This window comes from Marmota flaviventris, chromosome 10 (assembly GCF_047511675.1).
Source record: "Marmota flaviventris isolate mMarFla1 chromosome 10, mMarFla1.hap1, whole genome shotgun sequence".
NCBI classification, from domain to species: Eukaryota; Metazoa; Chordata; class Mammalia; order Rodentia; family Sciuridae; genus Marmota; species Marmota flaviventris.
This window is the reverse complement of record NC_092507.1, coordinates 120,068,708-120,087,667: the sequence shown is the minus strand read 5'-3', so window position 1 is coordinate 120,087,667 and position 18,960 is coordinate 120,068,708. Positions and strand designations below refer to the sequence as shown.

At 50.7% G+C, this 18,960-nt stretch overlaps 3 protein-coding genes and 1 long non-coding RNA gene across 6 annotated transcripts; 2 read left to right on the top strand and 2 right to left on the bottom strand.

Moving 5' to 3' along the window:
* Nucleotides 1-180: 180 nt before the first annotated feature.
* Nucleotides 181-4,102, bottom strand: Slc39a1 (solute carrier family 39 member 1). Its single transcript, XM_027920941.2, has 4 exons — nt 4,027-4,102; nt 3,113-3,331; nt 2,811-2,941; nt 181-1,779 (listed from the first exon to the last, which is right to left on the bottom strand). Exons 2-4 carry the CDS (start codon nt 3,297-3,299, stop codon nt 1,123-1,125), a joined length of 975 nt encoding a protein of 324 aa, XP_027776742.1. The 5' UTR covers nt 3,300-3,331; nt 4,027-4,102; the 3' UTR covers nt 181-1,122.
* A 6,508-nt stretch (nt 4,103-10,610) lies between these two features.
* On the top strand, nt 10,611-15,403 carry Creb3l4 (cAMP responsive element binding protein 3 like 4). 3 transcript variants are annotated; one of them, XM_027920875.2, is made up of 10 exons: nt 10,611-10,932; nt 11,222-11,399; nt 11,654-11,900; nt 12,035-12,153; nt 13,807-13,899; nt 14,037-14,143; nt 14,259-14,327; nt 14,432-14,516; nt 14,698-14,794; nt 14,930-15,403. In XM_027920875.2, exons 2-10 carry the CDS (start codon nt 11,226-11,228, stop codon nt 15,121-15,123), a joined length of 1,185 nt encoding a protein of 394 aa, XP_027776676.1. In that variant the 5' UTR covers nt 10,611-10,932; nt 11,222-11,225; the 3' UTR covers nt 15,124-15,403. The 3 variants fall into 3 exon arrangements, with proteins under 3 accessions (XP_027776676.1, XP_027776674.1, XP_027776675.1); XM_027920873.2 differs by having other exon boundaries at nt 14,698-14,809; XM_027920874.2 differs by lacking the exon at nt 10,611-10,932 and adding an exon at nt 10,952-11,117 and having other exon boundaries at nt 14,698-14,809.
* Nucleotides 15,404-15,528: 125 nt separating this feature from the next.
* Nucleotides 15,529-17,782, bottom strand: Jtb (jumping translocation breakpoint). The gene is made up of 5 exons (XM_027920876.2): nt 17,407-17,782; nt 17,223-17,260; nt 16,948-17,030; nt 16,208-16,287; nt 15,529-15,847 (listed from the first exon to the last, which is right to left on the bottom strand). The coding sequence occupies exons 1-5, from the start codon at nt 17,487-17,489 to the stop codon at nt 15,691-15,693; spliced, it is 441 nt and encodes a 146-aa protein (XP_027776677.1). The 5' UTR covers nt 17,490-17,782; the 3' UTR covers nt 15,529-15,690.
* A 161-nt stretch (nt 17,783-17,943) lies between these two features.
* On the top strand, nt 17,944-18,555 carry LOC139707489 (uncharacterized). Its single transcript, XR_011709053.1, has 2 exons — nt 17,944-18,040; nt 18,284-18,555. It is a non-coding gene; the product is annotated as an uncharacterized lncRNA (long non-coding RNA).
* Nucleotides 18,556-18,960: the final 405 nt, after the last annotated feature.

Sequence of the window (18,960 nt, the reverse complement as noted above, 5' to 3'; positions counted from 1 at the left end):
CAGGGAGGAAAGAAGGAAAAATTTTGGTCATTTCAGGAAAGAGGACTATTGGGACTGAGTGAAAAGAGTGAGACAAGGATCTTTAAACAGCTGTAAACATCTGGGACGCAGGTCTTCCAATAGGCTGGCCATATATATGCCCACCCTCTTCCAAGACAAATGAATCCGATACCACAGAGATGTATAGAAACATTTTTTATTTGGGTAACATGTCCCAAAACAGGTCAGTTAGTAAAATAGATTCTACAGAATATGGCCCTATGCTCAGTCCCCCCTCCCCCCAAATAACCATTCTCCCTTGGGCTCCTCAGGTATAAAAAAAGTTTTGGCAGCTCAGTGTTTATCATCGGGAATGAGGCACCATGACCATGTTTGTATACTTAGGGTGCAGCAGCTACTAGGTGGCCGCAGCTCTCCCCTCACCCAATCCATCCCAGCAAATATTTCTGCCCCACACCAGATTCTGGAACCAAAATTAAGAGCAAGTAGGTCTCCTCCACTGGGGTGCTGGGTAGGACCCCGTGCCACATCGCTGTGCTTTGAGAAAGAGGGAAAGGATTTGTTTGGCACTTTAAAAATAGAGGAGTGATTGGAGCTGGAGAGGCCAGAGAAGTTATCAAAACTGGCAGGGAGAGACCATTTGGCACTAGTCAACTGGAGGAAGGGAAGGAGAAAGATAGGCGGTAAGAAAAGTAGGAAGGATCCACTCCTAGCAGCAGAATGCTGAAACGAGCCTGAGCCAACAGGACACTGACCCTGGGCCTCTCCCTACCTTTATTACACAGTAGCTGGGTGCCCATCACCAGCATTCCCAGTGTCAGCTTATCCCTATTTGTAGTGTTGGACTTCTGATCTAGCAATCAGGGTCTGTCTCAATCCTAATATCCCCTGATCATGTCTCTAGTGACTTGGCCATATCTTGTTCCTTAGGCCAGCTTCTTCTCTGCCCACTTCCCTCTCATTAGTCATAGTTCCAAAGGCTACATCCCTACCTTCCAGAGAACTCTTTGGTCCTCAATACCTCCTGTCCCCATTCCTTCCTATTCCTTACACACGGGGGGGAGAGGAGGGAAGACAAGGGCACCTGGTAGTTAACTTCCCCTGCCCCTCTCTTGAAGTCCCCTAGATTTGGACAAAGAGCAGACCAGTGAGAAGAGCAAAGCCTGCTAGGAGCAGAATGACCTTGAGGATTCTCTGCTCAGAAGTGGCCAGCTCCTGGGGCAGGATTTCCAGGAAGGTGATATAGAGGAAGGTGCCAGCCGCCATACCCTCCAGCACAGACTGAGCCAGCTGGTGCAGAGGCCCAGCTGACTCTGCCAGAGCTGCACCCAGCCCAATGCCCAGAGGTGTCATGCATGAGAAGAGGATTCCACAGCCAACCACCACCTGCACTCGTAGGTGGCTCTGCAGCAGCCGCAGGGACAGGCTGACTGCCAGGATACCCTTGTGGAGCAGCAGAGCCAGGCACAGTTCCATGGCCCGAACCCGGTCTCTCTGCAGCCCCACTGCCAGCCCCTCAAAAACTGAGTGCAGGGCCAGGGAGAAGACCAGCACACAGGCACGCAGGGCTGAGGGGGCTGCCAGGGCTCCACTAGCCTGTGGAACTCCTGGCCCATCATGCCAATGCTGGGGCCCACCATTCACTGTTCCCAGCAGAGCCCTTGTCTCCTCCCGATGTGGTGGCCCCGACTGCTCCTTGTAAGCCAGCGTGATCTGCTCCATCACCAGGACTAGGAAGAAGCCCATGGCCAGGATGAACTCTTGCAGGGGAAATTGGAGCTGTGGGCAGGAGAGAGATGGAGTCAGTTGCAGAGTCTGATGGAGGTGCACTTACGCAAAGTCCCACACAGACACAGAGCCACTCTTGGTCGTAAAACGATGAAGTTCCTTGGTGACAGACATAGAATAACAAACACGATATGGTGTCACACACAGTGTGACCAAAGGATCTCAAACTATGGCACTATTAACAATTGGGCCAGAAAATTCTTCGTCATAGAGCTGTTAGGTCCACTGTAGATTGTTTACCCACCAGATGCCATCAGCAAGCACAATACCCCTTCCCAACCTAGCTGTGGCAACCAAAAAGGTCTCCAGACATTACCAAATGTTTTCTGGGGGCTGAAACCACCCCCAATTGAGAGTCACTGATGTAAATATACATAAAGTGTCACCTGTAGCACACCAGCCCACCTTAACAAATGCTCACATGAGTGTCCCAGGACATTCAGGCTTGTATAGTCATTTAGCCACAAAATACAGAAGATTACGTCCAGTGTTACTTCCTAAGTCTTAGTGGGGGAAAAGGAAATGGAGGAGCTTGGGATGACTTCCCTGCATTACTACCCAACTGTCTCAGTTTTTCCTATAATGAGCTTTCTATGACTTGGATTTGATCATTCTCCACATCCCAATTCCTCAGGGTAAAGCTTTTTGGTTAGCAATTCTAGGCCCCTGGGAAGTGCCTCCTACACGTCCCATTCCTGAAGTAACATTTCTACAGCCCTTTGAGAGTGGCAGGAGTGATGATGGCTCCTGGAGCACTATTATCTACCTGGCAACTGGAACTAGGAAACCCACAGCTGATAACAGGTTCCTCACACTGTCTCAAGGGGTACAAGGGCCACACAGGGTCTGGTAAGGAGTAAGGAACACACAGAAAAAGTTAGGCCCTATAACAGACTATCACAACTCGTAGACTCACATACCAAGAGCCTTGCACACAGTCATGGAATGACACATGAACAAATCCACATAAACCATGGACCAGCCCCAACACACTGGGTCACATGCTAAAGGCCAGTGCTCACCGTCACATGCAGTGCCGCCAGTGCCTCATCTATGGCAGCTAGGTAGTCAGGCAACAGGTCCAGGAGACAGGTGGCCAAGAATACACCTCCTGCGAAGCAGCTTACTAGACTCAGGACTTTCTGGCGTGAAGCTGGGCAGGAGGGGGACACAGAGGGGAATGAGCAAATGAACCACTTGCAGGCCCCACTACTCAACCCAAGTAATGGTTACTTCTGCCTTCCCCTCCTCCTTAGGTTACCTCCCCAGCCCCAGAACATTAGCTACTCCAAACATCCAAAAGGCAGGGAAAGGAGAGGCTCACCCGAGGCTTCATGGTTAGCTCCCGGCCGGCGCAGCACACAGATAGGTACCAGACTGCAGAGGAGGGTGAGCACCAGCAGCAGCACCAGGGCCCCCAACTTCACCTCTAGCCCCACAGGCACCGAGGGCTCCGAAGCCACTGCCTCTGGGCGCCACACCAGGAGCTCTGGCTCTCCCCAGGGCCCCATGGTGGTTGTGATAGTTCCAATGACTCTCAGACCTAGGAAGATAAACCAGTCTGGGTGGAGAATGGTCACTCAGGAAAAAAGGGGGCCAAGGAAAGAGGAAGGGAGGTCAGCAGAGTGCAGTTCCCTCACTCCAGCTACTCTCCGGCCTTCCCCAACTGGGGGTGACTCATCCACTCCTGTACCAGGAACATTCCTCACCCCCCACTACACACCTTCAACTCTCTCTCCCAAGTGACTTGTTCAGGAAGCCAACAAGAGGGAAACTGAGGCACAAGAACGCCGGTGTGGATATATATCATCTGGAGCCCCCAGAGAACCCAAACAGGACCTGGAGCTAGGGTCCCCCCAGGAAGGTAGAAGCCAGCCTCCCCCCACCAGCTCCAGAAAGAAACAGGCGAAGAGAAGGGGACTTGTGCGGTGGAGAGGAGTCGGCAGGCTTCGCGGGCCACCTGAGCAGGACGGGACTGTGCTTGGTCGCGCTCTCGCGCCCCACTCCCCAGCGCCATCCCCGGAAAGCAAAGAGCGAGCCACGGGCAGGAACGCCTGGCCGACGGCCAAAGGCCAGGGGCCCGGGGGTCGCGGACCGCGCAGTCGGCAGGGAGGGCGGGGTCAGAGGTCGCCAGCGTCGCGGGAAGCAGATGAAGAGGTGGAGCTGGGACCCCGTCTCCTAGGCCCCGGGAGGCCTGGGCAGCAGATCTCCACCCCGCCCCGGGGATCCCGCACTCACCTCGCGAGGGTCTCACGACATGGTGTACACTCGGTTCCGGCCTCGCGTCGGGAATTCCCGCCCCCTCCCCTCGGCTGCCCCCTCCCCCGCCGCCGCGTCCCCGCGCCCGGCTGCCAATGACAGCGCCGGATGGGCGGGGCCCGGGCGGGAGTGACGTGGGACCGGAGAAATCCGAGCCCGAGTCGGTCGGGGGCGGAGCAGGCGGGGCGGGGCGGGGCGAGCGGGAGCGGGGCGGGGCGAGCGGGAGCGGGGCGGGGCGAGCGGGAGCGGGGCGGGGCGAGCGGGAGCGGGGCGGGGCGAGCGGGAGCGGGGCGGGGCGAGCGGGAGCGGGGCGGGGCGAGCGGGAGCGGGGCGGGGCGAGCGGGAGCGGGGCGGGGCGAGCGGGAGCGGGGCGGGGCAGGGGCGCCCGGCGCTGGCGAGCCACCGAGGCTAGAGGGAGGTGGGACCCTGCGGGCAAGACGGATATCCCGTCTTTGCCCCGCACTCCCAGGTCTTCCGTCCCACATCTCTGGGGCTATCTGATTGGCTAGGGCCCAAAGTTCCCTTGTCTTACCTCCAAGATTTCAAGACCCCATCAGTGCATTCTGGCGCCAAAAGGAAATCCTTCCTTCCTGGGACAAATTTTTCTTTCTGCCTTACCTCGCCAGCACCCATGAGGGGCGAAAGGGTAACGGGAAAAGCGAGAAGACATGTCTTGAGAAGCATCCCTTCCAGAGGACCACTGGCCCAGCTGACTTCTGCACAGCCTCCTTCCTTCTCCCAGGCGTGGAATAGCAGAGGGACCAGTTCAGGGGTTGCTGAAACCCTATCCACTGAACAGCCTCTCCAGTTCACTGTCCCATCTCCCATTCACTTACCATGCCTCGGGCATGGCCCCAGGATTCCCTCCAGCCTCACAATCTCCTACTGCTCTCCCTCTGGCCCTGCTGGTCTCTTTATGTTTTCTGTTCCTTGAATGCACTAAAGTGTTTTCAACTCAGAACGTTCACTATTTCCCCAGCCTGGATCCTCCTGGCCCACAGCCCTGTGCCATGCATGAGTGTCCTTTGCTGTCCTTACATTGGGTACAAAAAAGGAAAATACAAAAGAGGACTCAGCCTACTCTTTTTGGTAAAGGTGCAAGAGCCTCATTCCTTAAAAAGGGACAGAGTGATGCCTCAGATAAGGCTGTAGATGTGGAGGCCAGCAATTTCTCTAGAGGGAAAGAACTTCTAGAGGAAGGGCGTGTAAAAGAAAGAAACGTATCGAACTCCAAGAGCAAGACATAAGTGAAAGGGGGCCATATTTTACCAATAATCATTGCTGTTCCACGTTTTTGTTGGTTGGTTTTTTGTTTTGTTTTTGGTACCAGGAAATGAACCTAGGGGTGCTATCATTGAGCTACATTCCTAGCATTTTTTTTTTTTTGGTGGGTCTGGGGATTGAACCCAGAGCCTTGGCATGTGAGGCAAGCATTCTACCAACTGAGCTATATCCCTAGCTCCCATTCCTAGCACTTTTTATTTTCATTGTGAGACAGGGCCTCCAAGAGTTGCCAAGGACGGCCTCAAACTTGCCATTCTCCTGCCTCAGCCTCCAGAGTCCCTGGGATTACAGGGGTGAACCACTGTGCCAGGCCTGTTAAGCTCTTAATTAAAAAATAAATGTTGGGCAGGGGTTGTGGCTCAGTGGTGGAGGGCTTGTCTAGCATGTGTGAGGCACTGGGGTAGATTCCTGGCACCACATAAAGATAAACAGATAAAATAAAGGTATTGTGTCCATCTACAACTAAAAAAAATTTTAAATAAAAGTTATTATTACAGGCAACTCCAGATTGTTCAAGGAAATATTATGCATGCTATGTTTTGATTATGGCAAATTATACTTTCAAGATTATTGGTAATTACCGGGGTTGTGGCTCAGTGGTAGAGGATTTGCCTAGCACATGTGAGGCACTGGGTTCAATCCTCACCACCACATAAAATAAATAAATAAACAAAATAAAGACATTGGGTCTATTAAAAATATTTTTTAAAAAATATTATTAGGGGCTGGGGATGTGGCTCCAAGTGATAGCGCACTCGCCTGGCATGCGCACGATGCTGGGTTCGACCCTCAGCACCACATACAAAGATGTTGTGTATGCCGAAAACTGAAAAATAAATATTGAAATTCTCTCTCTCTCCTCTCTCTCTCTCTCTCTCTCTTTTAAAAAAAATATTATTAAAAAAATAAAAAATATTATTGGTAATTAGTAAAATTAACAAGGAATAATGACAGACTGAGGAAACATGAATTCTAGTTCCAGTTATACTTTAATTTATATACATGTAATTTAATTTTATGTATTTTTTTAATTTTTAAATTGACATATAAAAATTTTATATATACCCAAGTACTTGGCACACTCCTGTAATCCTAGCTATTGGTGACGTTGAGGCAAGAGTATTGCAAGTTTGAGGTCAGCCTCCACAATTTAGTGAGATCCTGTCTCAAAATAAAAAATGAGCCAGCGCGGTGGCACAGGCCTGTAATTCTGAAGCCAGATTTAAAGTTAGGTAGTCAGTGTAGTTAGGTAAATAGGGTCTAATATCGAGTGAGATCTAAAATGGAGGCCATGTAGAGAATGAATTCCAGGAAAAGTTGAACAACTCTGGGAATGTTAATGAAGTCCGGGAAAAGCCTAAGGCCAGAGCCCATCCCAAAGAAGTGTTAATGAACAGCCCCCAGCAAACTTGAAGATGCTGACTCAGAAGTCCTTCCTGCCCAGATTACTTCTTTGGCCCACCTGTGTCCCACCCCTCGGGCCTTCCCACCTACATTCCATCACTGAAGGAACTATAAAAAGGGGAAACAGCCGCACTTCCACGGATTCCATCTCTTGGGTCCCCTTTTTCCTCCTCTTCCTCCGGGAGAAGTCTTTTCTGCTGTCCTTTAATAAACTTCTACTTTCCACTCTGACCTTGCCTCGGCTTGCTTCTCTGGTGTTATACTTCAATATTGGGGAAGCAAGGACTCGTCACCGGTCAGCAACGGTAACAATTCTAGCGGCTCAGGAGGCTGAGGCAGGAGGATCATGAGTTCAAAGCCAACCTCAGCAATGACGAGGCACTAGCAACTCAGTGAGACTCTCTCTCTAAATAAATTACAAAATAGGGCTGGGGATGTGGCCGAGTGCCCCTGAGTTCAATTCCCAGCACCAAAATAAATAAATAAATAATAACTACAAAAAAAAAAAAAAAGGAGCCAGATATAGTGGCACAGGCCTATAATCCCAGCAGTTTGGGAGGCTGAGGCAGGAGGATTGCAAGTCTGAGGCCAGATTTAGCTAGGCCCTAAGCAACATAGCCCTAAGCAAACTTGCCTCAAATAAAAAAATAAAAAGGGGGCTGGGGTTGTGGCTCAGTGGTAGTGTGCTCACCTAGCACCCAGTGAGGCACTGGGTTTGATCCTCAGCACCACCACCAAAAAAAAAAAAAGGAAAGAAAAAGAAATAAAGATATTGTGTCCACCTACTAAAAAATAAATTATAAAAACAATAAAATGAGGAGCTGGGCTTGTGGCTCAGTGGTAGCATGCTTGCCTAGCATGCACAAGGCACTGGGTTCGTTTCTCAGCACCACATACAAATAAATAAAATAAAGGTCTATCAACAACTAAAAAAATATTTTAAAAAATCAACTAAAAAAATATTTAAAAAATAAAAAGAGTTGGGCTGGAGTTGTAACTCAGACGCAGAGCACTTGCTAGCACCACATAAAAAATAAACAAATAAAGTAAAAGTATTCTATCCATCTACAACTACAAAAAAAATTTTTTTTAAAGGGATGGGGATGTCACTCAGTGGTAGTGCAGCACGGGGTTCAATCCCAGTACCAAAACAATGTGCATGTATCTATGGTGTACAACAAGATGTTTTGAAATGTATATATACACACAGAATTTGAAATGGCTGAATCAAGCTAATTAACAAATCCATTACCTTACATATTTGTGACAGAACACTTCAAATATACTTTTAGCAATTTTCACATGTACATCAGTATTAACTGTAGTCACCATGTTGTTCAACAGATCTCTTGAACTTTACCTTAATTTGATATGTGATTTAAGGAAAGTTATTCTCCCTCTGCAGAGCTGGATAATCAGGGAAAGAGGGAAGTTAAACTAGCAGATGATGGCAGTTTCCTTCCAGTTCTAATATAAACAGAAACTGCCTATATTTTCCACTTAATCATCTCTGCACATTAAGCCTCAGGAAGCCCCTCAAAATGCATTTAACCACCTCCCTTGCTCTCTGAAAGATCTAAACAAGAACATATCTGCTTTTGTAGAGCTATGCTTCAATCTCAGAAGCCTGCTTTGTCTCTTTACTACCTGACCAGGATGCAGAGATGAACAGGAAAAGATATAATTGGGAAATTTGAGAAAGCCCAGTAAGATAGTTTAATATAATGTGAAGAATGTTAGTTCAGGTATCCAAATCTTGGTTCAGGTACTTACAAAGTAACCTTGAGGAAGTTAGTAACCTCTCTGTGTGCTCTGTGATGCTATGAAACTCATGCCAATAAAGTGAAAATGTGACCATATAATAGCTGCTCATTCAATATTAACACTTTCCTGTTTTTACCCTAAGCCTGTTTAAATCTTCACAGGGAGAATCATACCATAGCTCAGTTGGTAAGTTGCTTTTCTTTCATGCACAAGGCCCTGGGTTCAATCCCCAGCACCACAAAAACCCGAAACTTTCCTGCCTTGCTTACCCAGCTACCTTATATCTGGAGTATTACTGGGAGGCAGGCAGATGACAATCATAGCTATATCAGTATGGCTCTATCATTTTACTTGAAGTGATTCCTGGACCATCAGACACTAGATCCAAGAAAAAAAAATTCAATTGGTATTATTATTTATCTGGTCATGAACTATTTTCTAATTGTCTGTTCTCATAGATAAAACTGGCAAAATATCACCTGCTCTATTTGCCTCTGAGTTGTTGTAGATTAAATAAGAATAGTGTTTATGAAAACAGTTTTTTAAACTATAAGAATGCAGCCAGGCATGGTGGTGCACTCCTGTAGTCCCAGCTATTAGGGAGTCTGAGCCCAGCCCAGGCAACAAGTGGAGAAATGGAGTCAGAGTGCCTCCTTCTCTCCCTCTCTCTGTCTCTCTCTCTTTTTGTACTGGTGGTTGAAGAGGCACTTTACCACTGAGCTACATCCCCAGTCCCCGCTCCCCTTTTTTCTGTAGTTGTAGATGGACAGAATGCCTTTATTTTATATTTTTATTTCTTTTAATTTTTAGTTGTAGACAGACACAATATTTTATTTATTTATTTATATGTGGTCCTAAGGATAGAAACCAGTGCCTCACATGTGCCAGGCAAGTGCTTGCTCTACCACTTGAGCCACAAACCCAGCCCTGATTATTTTATTTATTTATTTTGGTGCCCGGGGATTGAACTCAGGGGCAATCGACCACTGAGCCAGTGAGCCACGACCCCAACCCTACTTGTATTTTATTTAGAGACAGGGCCTCACTGAGTTGCTTAGTGCCTCACTGAGTTCCTGAGGCTGAGCTTTGAACTTGTGATCCTGGGCTATAGGCGGTCTATTTTATTTATTTTTCTGTGGTGCTGAGGATCCAACCTGGTACCTCACACATGCTAGGCAAGCGCTCTGCCACTGAGCCCCAGCCCCAGCCCCCCTTTTATTTTTGAGATAAGGTCTCCCTAAATTGCTGAGGCTGGCCTTGAACTTGCAGTCCTCCTGCCTCAGCTTCCCAAGTCGCTGGGATTACAGCATGTGCCACCGCGCCCAGCGACACCTATCTTAAAAAGCAAAAGCCAGCCGGTAGTGTTGGCACACGCCTGTGATCCTAGCGGCTCAGAGACTGAAGCAGGAGGATGGCAAACTCCAGGCCTCAGCAATTTAGCGAGAACATGTCTCAAAAGATAAAAGGGCTGGGGATGCAGCTCCGTGTTAAAGCGCCCCTGGGTTCGGTCCCCAGCACCCACACCAAACGGAACCGAGAGCCGGGCACAGAGGTACACACCGGTGACCCCGGCAGCTCGGAGGCAGAAGTAGCCGTTTGCTGGTAATCACACGCAAATTCCCAAACCAAACGCAAGAGGTTTTTTGACTTATTGCACTTTTCCAGGCCCTGTCCCTCCGTTACGTGACAGGTCAGCGACTGCGTCTGCACGGTCGCGTAAATGCTCGGAGGACGATTTGGAAAACCCGCGATTGCGCAATCCCCTCGTCCCCTCGGTCCCCGCAAAGCCCTCTTAATTCGAGCCAACGGGTTATTTAGTCCCAGGTAATAACCTGGGGCTTCAGAGTCATGTGGTAAGCAAACCCTGGGTCGGACCTGGCTCCGACCCAGGGCCCCCAAACGTTCCTCGCGCCCCCACGGCTCATTTTCTGATTTCTGCCCCGCCCTTCAGCGCGCAGACCCAAATCCCCGCCTCCCAAACAAATACTGCGGCCCCATTGGCCGGACTCCGACCATTCTGACCAATTACGGAGGAGTCGGTCTTGAGCCGATAATCCCATTGGCTTGATGCCACGTCCCTCAACCCTCCGGTCTTCAGCTTCCCACTGGGACTCGGCGTGGGCAGAGCGCCGAGGAGAGGCCTGGTCCAAGTTTGGGGCGTGACTCTTGGCACTTTTGTTTTTGCGATCCTGCGTTGGTCTCCCTCCAATAAAAGCGATGGCTGGGGAACAGGCACTCAAGGATGTCGTGCTCCGGTCACCGCCGTCTCAGTCTTCCCCGAGGAGACCTCAAACTCTCAGAAAGAGCTGCCGCTGGGAGACCCTGAAGCACCGAAGGCGCGGCTACCTGTTTTCCTTCAACCCCGTGTGCGCACGTTCGGCGACCCACACCCCAGTTTCCAGATACAGCGCCCCCAGCCTGGCTCCGTGCAAGGTGCCACCCGCTTTCCGGGTGTCTGGCGTGGGGCGGGGTTTGGCTGGGCAGGACCAGGATGTGAGATCCTGGAGGAAAGAAAAGGTGTAGTGTTTGGGGCGGTCTGCAGGTAATACCCGGTTTCTGAACGTAAGACATAGGCCAGAGGCGAAGTCTCCCGGTGGCCAGTGTGGGGGCTGCAGCAGGTAAGGAAGAGGGTTATGGAAGAGGGTGCAGAGAAGCCCAGAAGATGTGGGGGTAGGGACAGGAGCATCTCCCTTCTGTAACTTTCCTGCACACCTTCCTACAGAAGCATGGAGCTAGGATCCCCTGACCTGCTAGACGTGTTGCTGGAGCCCCCAGAAGATATCTTCTCAACAGGATCCTTACTGGAACTGGGATTCAACTGTTCCCCTCCAGAGGTTCCAGTGACTAGGCTACAAGAACAGGCGCTACATGGCTGGGATTCTAGTGGGGGCCATGGCTGTGTAAGTGTGATGAATGGGAATGGAAGGAAGTGGGCTTGAGACACAACTCTGGGCTAAGAAGACCCAAGAGGCTTCAGCACCCACTTGAAAAGAGACCTGAAAACAGTGAACCCAAAACAGATATTAGTTGTAACTATCCCCATCACCAAGAAAAGCCTGAAACTGAAGTAAGAAGGATCTAAATCTGATGTAGGATATACAAGTATGCCAGTTAGGACTTCCTGGCATACCTGTATACCCTTCTCCGACTACAGGGACTTCAAGAGAGTGAATCTGAAGATTTCCTGAAGCTTTTCATTGATCCCAATGAGGTGTATTGTTCAGAAGCATCTCCTGGCAGTGACAGTGGCAACTCTGAGGATCCTGGCCTCTCAGACAGTCCCCCTGCCCTGCAGGCACCCAGCTCTCCTGCCCTCTATGAGGTTGTCTATGAGGCAGAGGCCCTGCAGAGGATGCAGGGGGAAGCCAGGCCAACCTTAGGACTCATCTCCATTCAGCTAGGTCAGTTTCTTTGTGGGAAGAGGTCCAGCCCTAGCCATGAGGTTAAGGGGATTTCCCCAGCCAATGCCACTACCCAGCCCCTGGTGCCTCAGGGTGAACCTCTCTTTTGTCCCAGCTTCTTGTGTCTCCTTCAGATCAGTGGAGCCCACAATTCATGGTGCCAGATGCCTGCATGGTCAGTGAACTGACCTTTGATGCTCATGCACACATCCTGCCCAGAAGCACTGCAGCCCCAGTGCCTCCTTCCACACTTGTAAGTCTTGGGGTCCGTCAGACCAGTGCTCTGTGATACATACATGTATCCTCACAGACAGTGGCACAGGGGATGAGGGAGGGGGAAGCTGATGAGGAACTGTGTCTTTGCCGCACTTTTCATGGCACTGAGCCTGAAGACCAAGGCAATGAAAGCAACTTTAGGAGCAGGAAAGGACAAGGGGGTGAGAGAGGGAGCCCGTGTGGATAAGGTGGTGATGACTCAGTTAAGTTGGGATGAGGGACAAGGCTCTGGAGAAAGCCCACACCTTGTGTGCATTGCATGCTTAGCCAGAGCCATTGTTTCAGCCTTGGGTCAGGACAGAATTGGGACAGTAGCCTGGGAATCCAACTGGTTGGTGGATACAGAGTGATGGAGAAGAAACTGCAACAGTGTTTCCACTGTAGCAAATACCCAGGGGCCAGCTCTTCAGGAACCCTATCAGAAGCCTTCTGAGGGGGCTGGAGATTGTGCAGTGAGGTTGGAAAGGTGGCTACATTCAGGTCACTGTGTCTTCCTTTATCCTGGGAAATACTTCCCAAGCCCAAAGCAAGGAACAGGTTCTAGCTTCCATCTAAACTTGTGGGTGAAGCTTGAACCAGAAGCCAAGTCAAGCCAGGTACAGTGTCCCACAACTGTAATCCCAGCTCCATGGGAGGCCGAGGCAGGAGGATTGAAAGTTTGAGGCCAGCCTGGGCAACTTAGTGAGCCCTTGTCCCAAAGTAAAAAGTACCCCTGGGTGCTATCCCCAGTACTGCAAAAAGAAAAAAAGTGCGTGGCTTAGCTAAAAGCTAAAACAAATTCTTAAGTCACAAAGTCAAGCATAAATCTTTCAAAAAAGAATGCAGCTTACTCCGTTGATGGGTCCAGCTTAACCGAAGTCACCATCTGTCCACTGTCTACTCTGCATGCTTTACTGTGGGAAGTCACTCAGTGTGACTGCCTACAGGAGTTCCTTGTCTAAGAGGGGGCAGAACCTGAAAGTGGAGTTCAGACCTTGTGGTTCTGTGGTTGACGGGCACTGGATAACATACTCTGCCAAATGGAAGTTAATGGCTGGATCTGGATTGTTAACCTGCTGTTAGGATTTTTTCTTTCTGCTGTAAGGAAATTGAGCAAACCCCACTGTAGTGAGTACTCCATGTCCTCTTAAGATGCTCCCAAGTTGTGGGAGACAGGGATCAGAGCAGGCACTCCCTAGCTTGATCAGAATGTCCAGGTCCCAAGTCTCTGAACAGAAGATATGATGAAACCACACCTTCTCCCCTATCAGCCTCAGGAGATCCCTTGGCTCTATCTAGGGCCTGTCTCAAGCCTCTGCCCTGGGCTCTTTTTTTTTTTTTTTTTTGTACCAGGGATTAAACCCAGGGGTTGTTAACCACTGAAGGAGCTCTTCTTATTTTTTACTTACAGACAGGGCCTCCCTAAATTGCTGAGGCTGGCTTTGAACTTGTGACCCTCCTGCCTCAGCCTCCTGAGCTGCTGGGATTACAGGCATGTGCCACTGTGCCTGGCCCTCAGCTCACCTCTAGGTTGGAGTTACTCCTTAGTGCAAATATTAAGCACTCTCCAGAATGCATGGTGGGGTGCTGCTGTGTGCTGAAAATGTGATGACCCTGTCCCCATTCCCATTTTATCTTCAATATCCCCCAGCTGCCCTGTCAAACTCTGTTCCTGACAGATGAGGAGAAGCGTCTGCTGGGGCAGGAAGGGGTTTCTCTGCCCTCTCACCTGCCCCTCACCAAGGTAACACCCTTCCCTTTCCCAAAGGGCGTCTCAGTCCAGAGGATCCATTATGGCCTCTGAGAAGCCAGGATCCCAGGGAAAAGTTGGGCAGTTGAGGGAGGTTAAGGGCCCAGAATTGACACACCCCCGGCTACCAGGCAGAGGAGAGAATCCTCAAGAAGGTCAGGAGGAAAATCCGTAACAAGCAGTCAGCTCAGGACAGTCGGCGACGGAAGAAAGAATACATCGATGGGCTGGAGAACAGGTACTTTGGGATCACATTTCTGAAGGAGGCTATGTCTGGTTCCCTTCCTCACCAAGGTAGGCAAGGTGAAGGACTCAGATTGCTGAGCCTTGTCCTGCTTCTCCCCACTCCCTAGAGTGGCAGCCTGTTCTGCACAGAACCAGGAGCTACAGAAGAAAGTCCAGGAGCTGGAGAGACATAACCTGTGAGTAAAAACACCATGTATGTGCTGGGGGTGGGGAAGTGCTGAGCACCATTCTTGGGCCATGGTTCCCAGATGATGGTAGCTCCTTATTCCTCCTTTCCCAGCTCCTTGGTGGCTCAGCTCCGTCAGCTCCAGACGCTCATTGCTCAAACCTCAAACAAAGCTGCCCAGACAAGCACTTGCGTTCTGGTACCATCAGTCTGTCTCCCTCCCATCTCCCCCAGCCTCCATCATCTGTCTCCCCCCACACTTCCATCCTGATACCCCCCACTCCCTAGCTACATCAGTCTTCCCAACCCAGAAAACCCCAGCTGCCCTCTGCTCCCTTCCTTGACTGTCCCCATAGCCCAAGTGTCTTGCTTTCTTCCAGATCCTTCTTTTTTCTTTGGTTCTCATCATCCTGCCCAGCTTCAGTCCCTTTCAGGGTCTACCAGAAGCGGGGCCTGAGGACTACCAGCCTCGTGGAGGTGAGAAGCTCCCTGGTGAGCAAGGGGGCTTTGCGCACAGTAGTCAAGAAGTGGGAGAGAAGTCCTGCCTGTTCTGTCTAGGGTGCTCCACCCAAGAGAAACATTCTACTCTTTGCTTTTTCCTTCACTTCACAGTGATTTCCAGAAATATCTTGACCCATGTGGATATGACAGAAAGTCGAGAGACTCCAGTGGAAGAGTCCAAAATGGGAGAGTCACTTAGAGCCCAGATTGCAAACACGTCGACCAGAACACTGATAGAGAAGAGGGGCGTGGAGACTGGGTCTGGTGGGCATGTCAGAACCGTGCTGCATGCAGACGAGATGTGAGCTGGAAGGTTCCTGGCCCACTCCCCTTTACCATAAGGAACCCAGGGTTCCCCTATAGCTCTGCTTCCCCCTGGTCTTCCCACTCAGGTGTCTTTGCTCTTGGGGGTCTGAATCACCTCAGGACAACATAGGAGATATCTGTATCCTGAGGCCCAGTTAGCCTGTGTGAAGAGTACCTCAAATACTTTTGTTATGTATCTGTGATTTTATTTCTTCTTGGGGGATAGGGTTGAGGGAAACAAAAGTTTTGACTAAGAAATAAATTTTCTAGTTAAAATTATATCCCAGAAGTTTTAAATAAGTAGTAAAAGGGGGGAAGGTAGGTACTTGGGAGATTGCCACCCCCTTTTCTCTCTGCTCCCATGATTTCCTGTCCCAAAACAAATTACTATAGGGAGAAAGAAACCAACTTACTCTTTTTTATTGTGCTTATTAATGACATGGAGAGGAAGATGGGGAGAAGGGGTTACCACCACAAGATTCCTAAGAACCAAAGGCGCAAATCAGTCCATTTCACTTTCTCTGAGATATGGTCTGTAAGATCCAGGATAAAAGGGTGGAATGTAGCTATATGGACTCAATTTGCTTCCGGACCTTTTCCAGAGCCTTTCTGTCCAGTTGTCGCTGACGGATGATGACAAGGCATGCGAAGACCAAAGCCACGCCCACCACAGCCCCTTCAAATTTCCAGAATAAGTGTTGTTCCATCAGAGCTGAGCGGCAGCTGAGGATAGGAAGGAACAGTTATTCCCAGGGAAGGCCAGACAGCTTCTCCTTACCATCTCCCTTCTACTTCAGCCCCATCAAGGAGGTAACAGCCAAAAGAAAAAGAGGAAAACAGAGTCAGCCTTATAAAGTGTTTACATCATCTGGTAAGATAACATTAGCTGATGTTATTGAAGAGAAAATATGGCCAATAACAGGGCTGAGAAGTAAAACCAGGACTTGGGTTTAAGTAATTTAGCTCCAAAAAAAAAAGTAATTTAATTCCAAATTCCCTCTTTCCAACATGTCATGCTATCCAGGATGAAGTCACAGGAGGAAAGGAGATAATTTAGTCTACAAGAAAAGAAAAAGCCCTTACCTTTTGAACTCATTTCTCTTAGAGGAGCTGCATGTAATTTTCTCAACATAACCTGTGGAACCACACTCAGGGATGGTTTTCTGCCGGGAGAAAAGAACCAAAGCATGTGTTAGGAAGAGGCAGCAGGAGAAACAGAGAGGATGCCATTCAAAAGGGCAAGTGCCCAAATGCCATGGTCAGAGCTGGCCAGAAAACAGACCTAACAAAGAGCTCTGATGTGCATGCTGAAGGCGGTGGTTGCATGATTAGAAATGTGTGTTGGAAAAAACACTTCAGGGTAAGAGTGTAGAAGGACATAAGGACAGATTCCAGAGCATGGTGTATTAAAAGTGAACAGAACCACAGGGCATGGAGGTGCATGCCTGTAATTCCAGCAACTTGGGATCCTGAGGCAGGAAGAGCTCAAGTTCCAGCCCAGCCTGGCCAACTTAAACCTTGTCTCAAAATAATAAAAAAAGGTCTGGGGATGAGGCTAGATGATAGAGAGCTAGATGGTAGGATTGGGTTCAATCCCCAATACAGCAAGACAAAAAACAAAAGCAGAACAAAACCTGGTTATCAGCTGAACGCTGTTATTAACTTGGAAAGAGAGGAACATGTTTTCAGGGGGAAGACAAGTTCAGATTTGGACGTATACTGACACTGCAAGGAGAAAGAAAAGAGGATGCAAAAGTATGCTTAATGAGACTTGGGGACTGGCTAGATGTTGGGGGAAAACGGGGGAGGGGAGGGATGCTCACAGCCTGAAAACTGGAACACGGAGTACACTCTTCTGCCACCACGAACTCTTCTCCCAGCCAGCACGGCAAAGTCGAGGTGCTCACTAAAAGGGGAAAGAAATGCCGGCCCAGACCACTCAGAAAACGTTTGCCCCCGAAGCTCTACGCACCCAGATCCCAGGCCAGCGCTGGCCTCGTCCCGTGCGGTGCCACCCTTTTCCGTCCGAGCTCTGGGTGTGTAGGGAAGACATGCAAAACAATAAACCACGGGGGCGTGGGGTCGGGCAGCCACCCACCTGACTGCTTCTCCTCCCGCACGGAAGCCTCTGCTCGGCTGTAGCGGGTGGGCGAAGGGGCAAAAATTAGAATCCGGAAAACAGGCTCCCCTGCCGCAGCGGTCCGTGGCCAGGCATCCCCCTCCCCAGGTGGGGACGGCTCTCCTCCGGCCCTGCCGGCCTCCCTCGGCCCCCGCCTCCTTACCAGAGCCCTACGGTGAAAGCGCAGAAGAGCCAGCAGAGGTGGAGGCCCTGGGGGAGGCCGCGCCTCCCGGTGCCCGCAGGCATGGGCGGTCAGGGTCGCACCTGTCGGGACACAGGGACCTGCTAGTTGAGCCGCGAGCCAGTCGGAACGCAGAGGCGCTCGCCCCGCAGCGCTCCGGGCGATTCCGGCTCAGGAAGGTGAAACGGCCCGTTGCCCATCAGGGCCAAAGCTCTGCCGGGACGACCCCACGGTCGCGGCGGGAAAAGCGCCTACGAATCCGCTGTCAAGGAAGCCGGGCCCCTCGCCGGGGCGCGCGGCGCGGGAGGAAGGCCGGCTGCGGCGCCGGGGCCCAGCGCCGCTCACCTCTGCCCCCGCCCCGCGCGCGGCCATCCCGCCCGCGGAGGATGCTGGGGCGCCGCCCGCTGGGACCTGTAGTCCGCCGCGGGGGTGTCCGGGCGGTGCGGAGGGGCGGGTCTCACTGCGCCTGCGCGGCAGGACGCGGCCGATTGGCTGGGCCGTGAGGCCTGGCGGTCCCGGCAGTGCGGGAGCCGTGGGGCGGTAGCGGTGGCTGGGTCCGTGTGGTTTCTCGGTTTACCGCTTCCTGGGTCGTCGCCTTTCTCCCGTTCTGAGCTAGGTTAGCAGGGGGACAGTCCGTCGTCCTGCCGGGACTTTGGATCCTCCTTAGAACCCTGGGTTTCACCCTTAATCCCTAGCCTCTCCGACCCCTTCTCTGTCCCCTACGGCCCAGGGAGAAAGCCCGCGTGGCGGTCTGGGGTGGCGGCGAGGCTGCATTTCCCCTCCCCACGAGAGGGGAGCAGTCCAGGGGCACCGTGAGGGTGAGACTATGACTGCTGGGCTCGCGTTCTGTTCTGCGCAGGTGGACCGTGTCACCCCCTCCCGTGTTCATTGCTAAACCACTTCGCAGAGCTTTTCAGCTGGTCTCCACTCTCCCTAGCGCCTACATAAGGGAATACTCACTAACCCGGTGCGAAGACCGAGATTGGGAGTTCCCAGAAGTGCTGAGACTAGGTTCAGGATCTTGTCAACTGTGTGACCTTAGGACAGTGGCTCTCAGTGTTCTGTGTGAAACGGAATGCTAATGTGCATTGCTGCTTTTTGCTAGATGCTAATGAAATGTATATGAAAACATTCTGAAAGTGTTGCTTCACTTTTTCCACCCCTCCTTTCACCCAAGGAAGCTGAAAGTTGAGATTGTTCCTTGCCTGAGTTGGAACCCAGGGCCTCATGCCTGCTAAGCAAGCTCCCTACCATTGAGCTGCCTCTGTCATATGTCATAACTTTTTTAAATTCAGTTTTTAGCGGCTTTTGATCCTCAGAAGAATTCAGTATTATCCTGTTTTGTGAGTAAGTGCAGAGAGTATACATAGGTGACTTTGTTAGGGGACAGACAGATGCAAGTGATGGGAGCATGAGGTTAAGGGAATAATTCTATAAAATGGGCCCACCAAACTGACCCCCACATGCTTTCTTTTTCAAAAAGCAACTTACCTGTTGGCCTGCCTGGCTTAAGTGGACAGGCTATGTCACATTCCT

Excerpts from the sequence above, each read along its gene's own strand:
- Slc39a1 (XM_027920941.2), bottom strand. The coding sequence starts at position 3,299 with ATGGGGCCCTGGGGAGAGCCAGAGCTCCTGGTGTGGCGCCCAGAGGCA. Across the intron at positions 2,942-3,112 it reads AGCTAACCATGAAGCCTCGG|CTTCACGCCAGAAAGTCCTG; the intron begins GTGAGCCTCTCC and ends CCTCCTGCCCAG. Across the intron at positions 1,780-2,810 it reads TGGCGGCACTGCATGTGACG|CTCCAATTTCCCCTGCAAGA; the intron begins GTGAGCACTGGC and ends TCCTGCCCACAG.
- Creb3l4 (XM_027920873.2), top strand. The coding sequence starts at position 11,226 with ATGGAGCTAGGATCCCCTGACCTGCTAGACGTGTTGCTGGAGCCCCCA. Across the intron at positions 11,400-11,653 it reads CTAGTGGGGGCCATGGCTGT|GGACTTCAAGAGAGTGAATC; the intron begins GTAAGTGTGATG and ends CTCCGACTACAG. Across the intron at positions 13,900-14,036 it reads CTCACCTGCCCCTCACCAAG|GCAGAGGAGAGAATCCTCAA; the intron begins GTAACACCCTTC and ends CCCGGCTACCAG.
- Jtb (XM_027920876.2), bottom strand. The coding sequence starts at position 17,489 with ATGCCTGCGGGCACCGGGAGGCGCGGCCTCCCCCAGGGCCTCCACCTC. Across the intron at positions 17,031-17,222 it reads GCGGGAGGAGAAGCAGTCAG|TGAGCACCTCGACTTTGCCG; the intron begins GTGGGTGGCTGC and ends TTCCCCTTTTAG. Across the intron at positions 16,288-16,947 it reads CGTGTTCCAGTTTTCAGGCT|AAAACCATCCCTGAGTGTGG; the intron begins GTGAGCATCCCT and ends TTCTCCCGGCAG.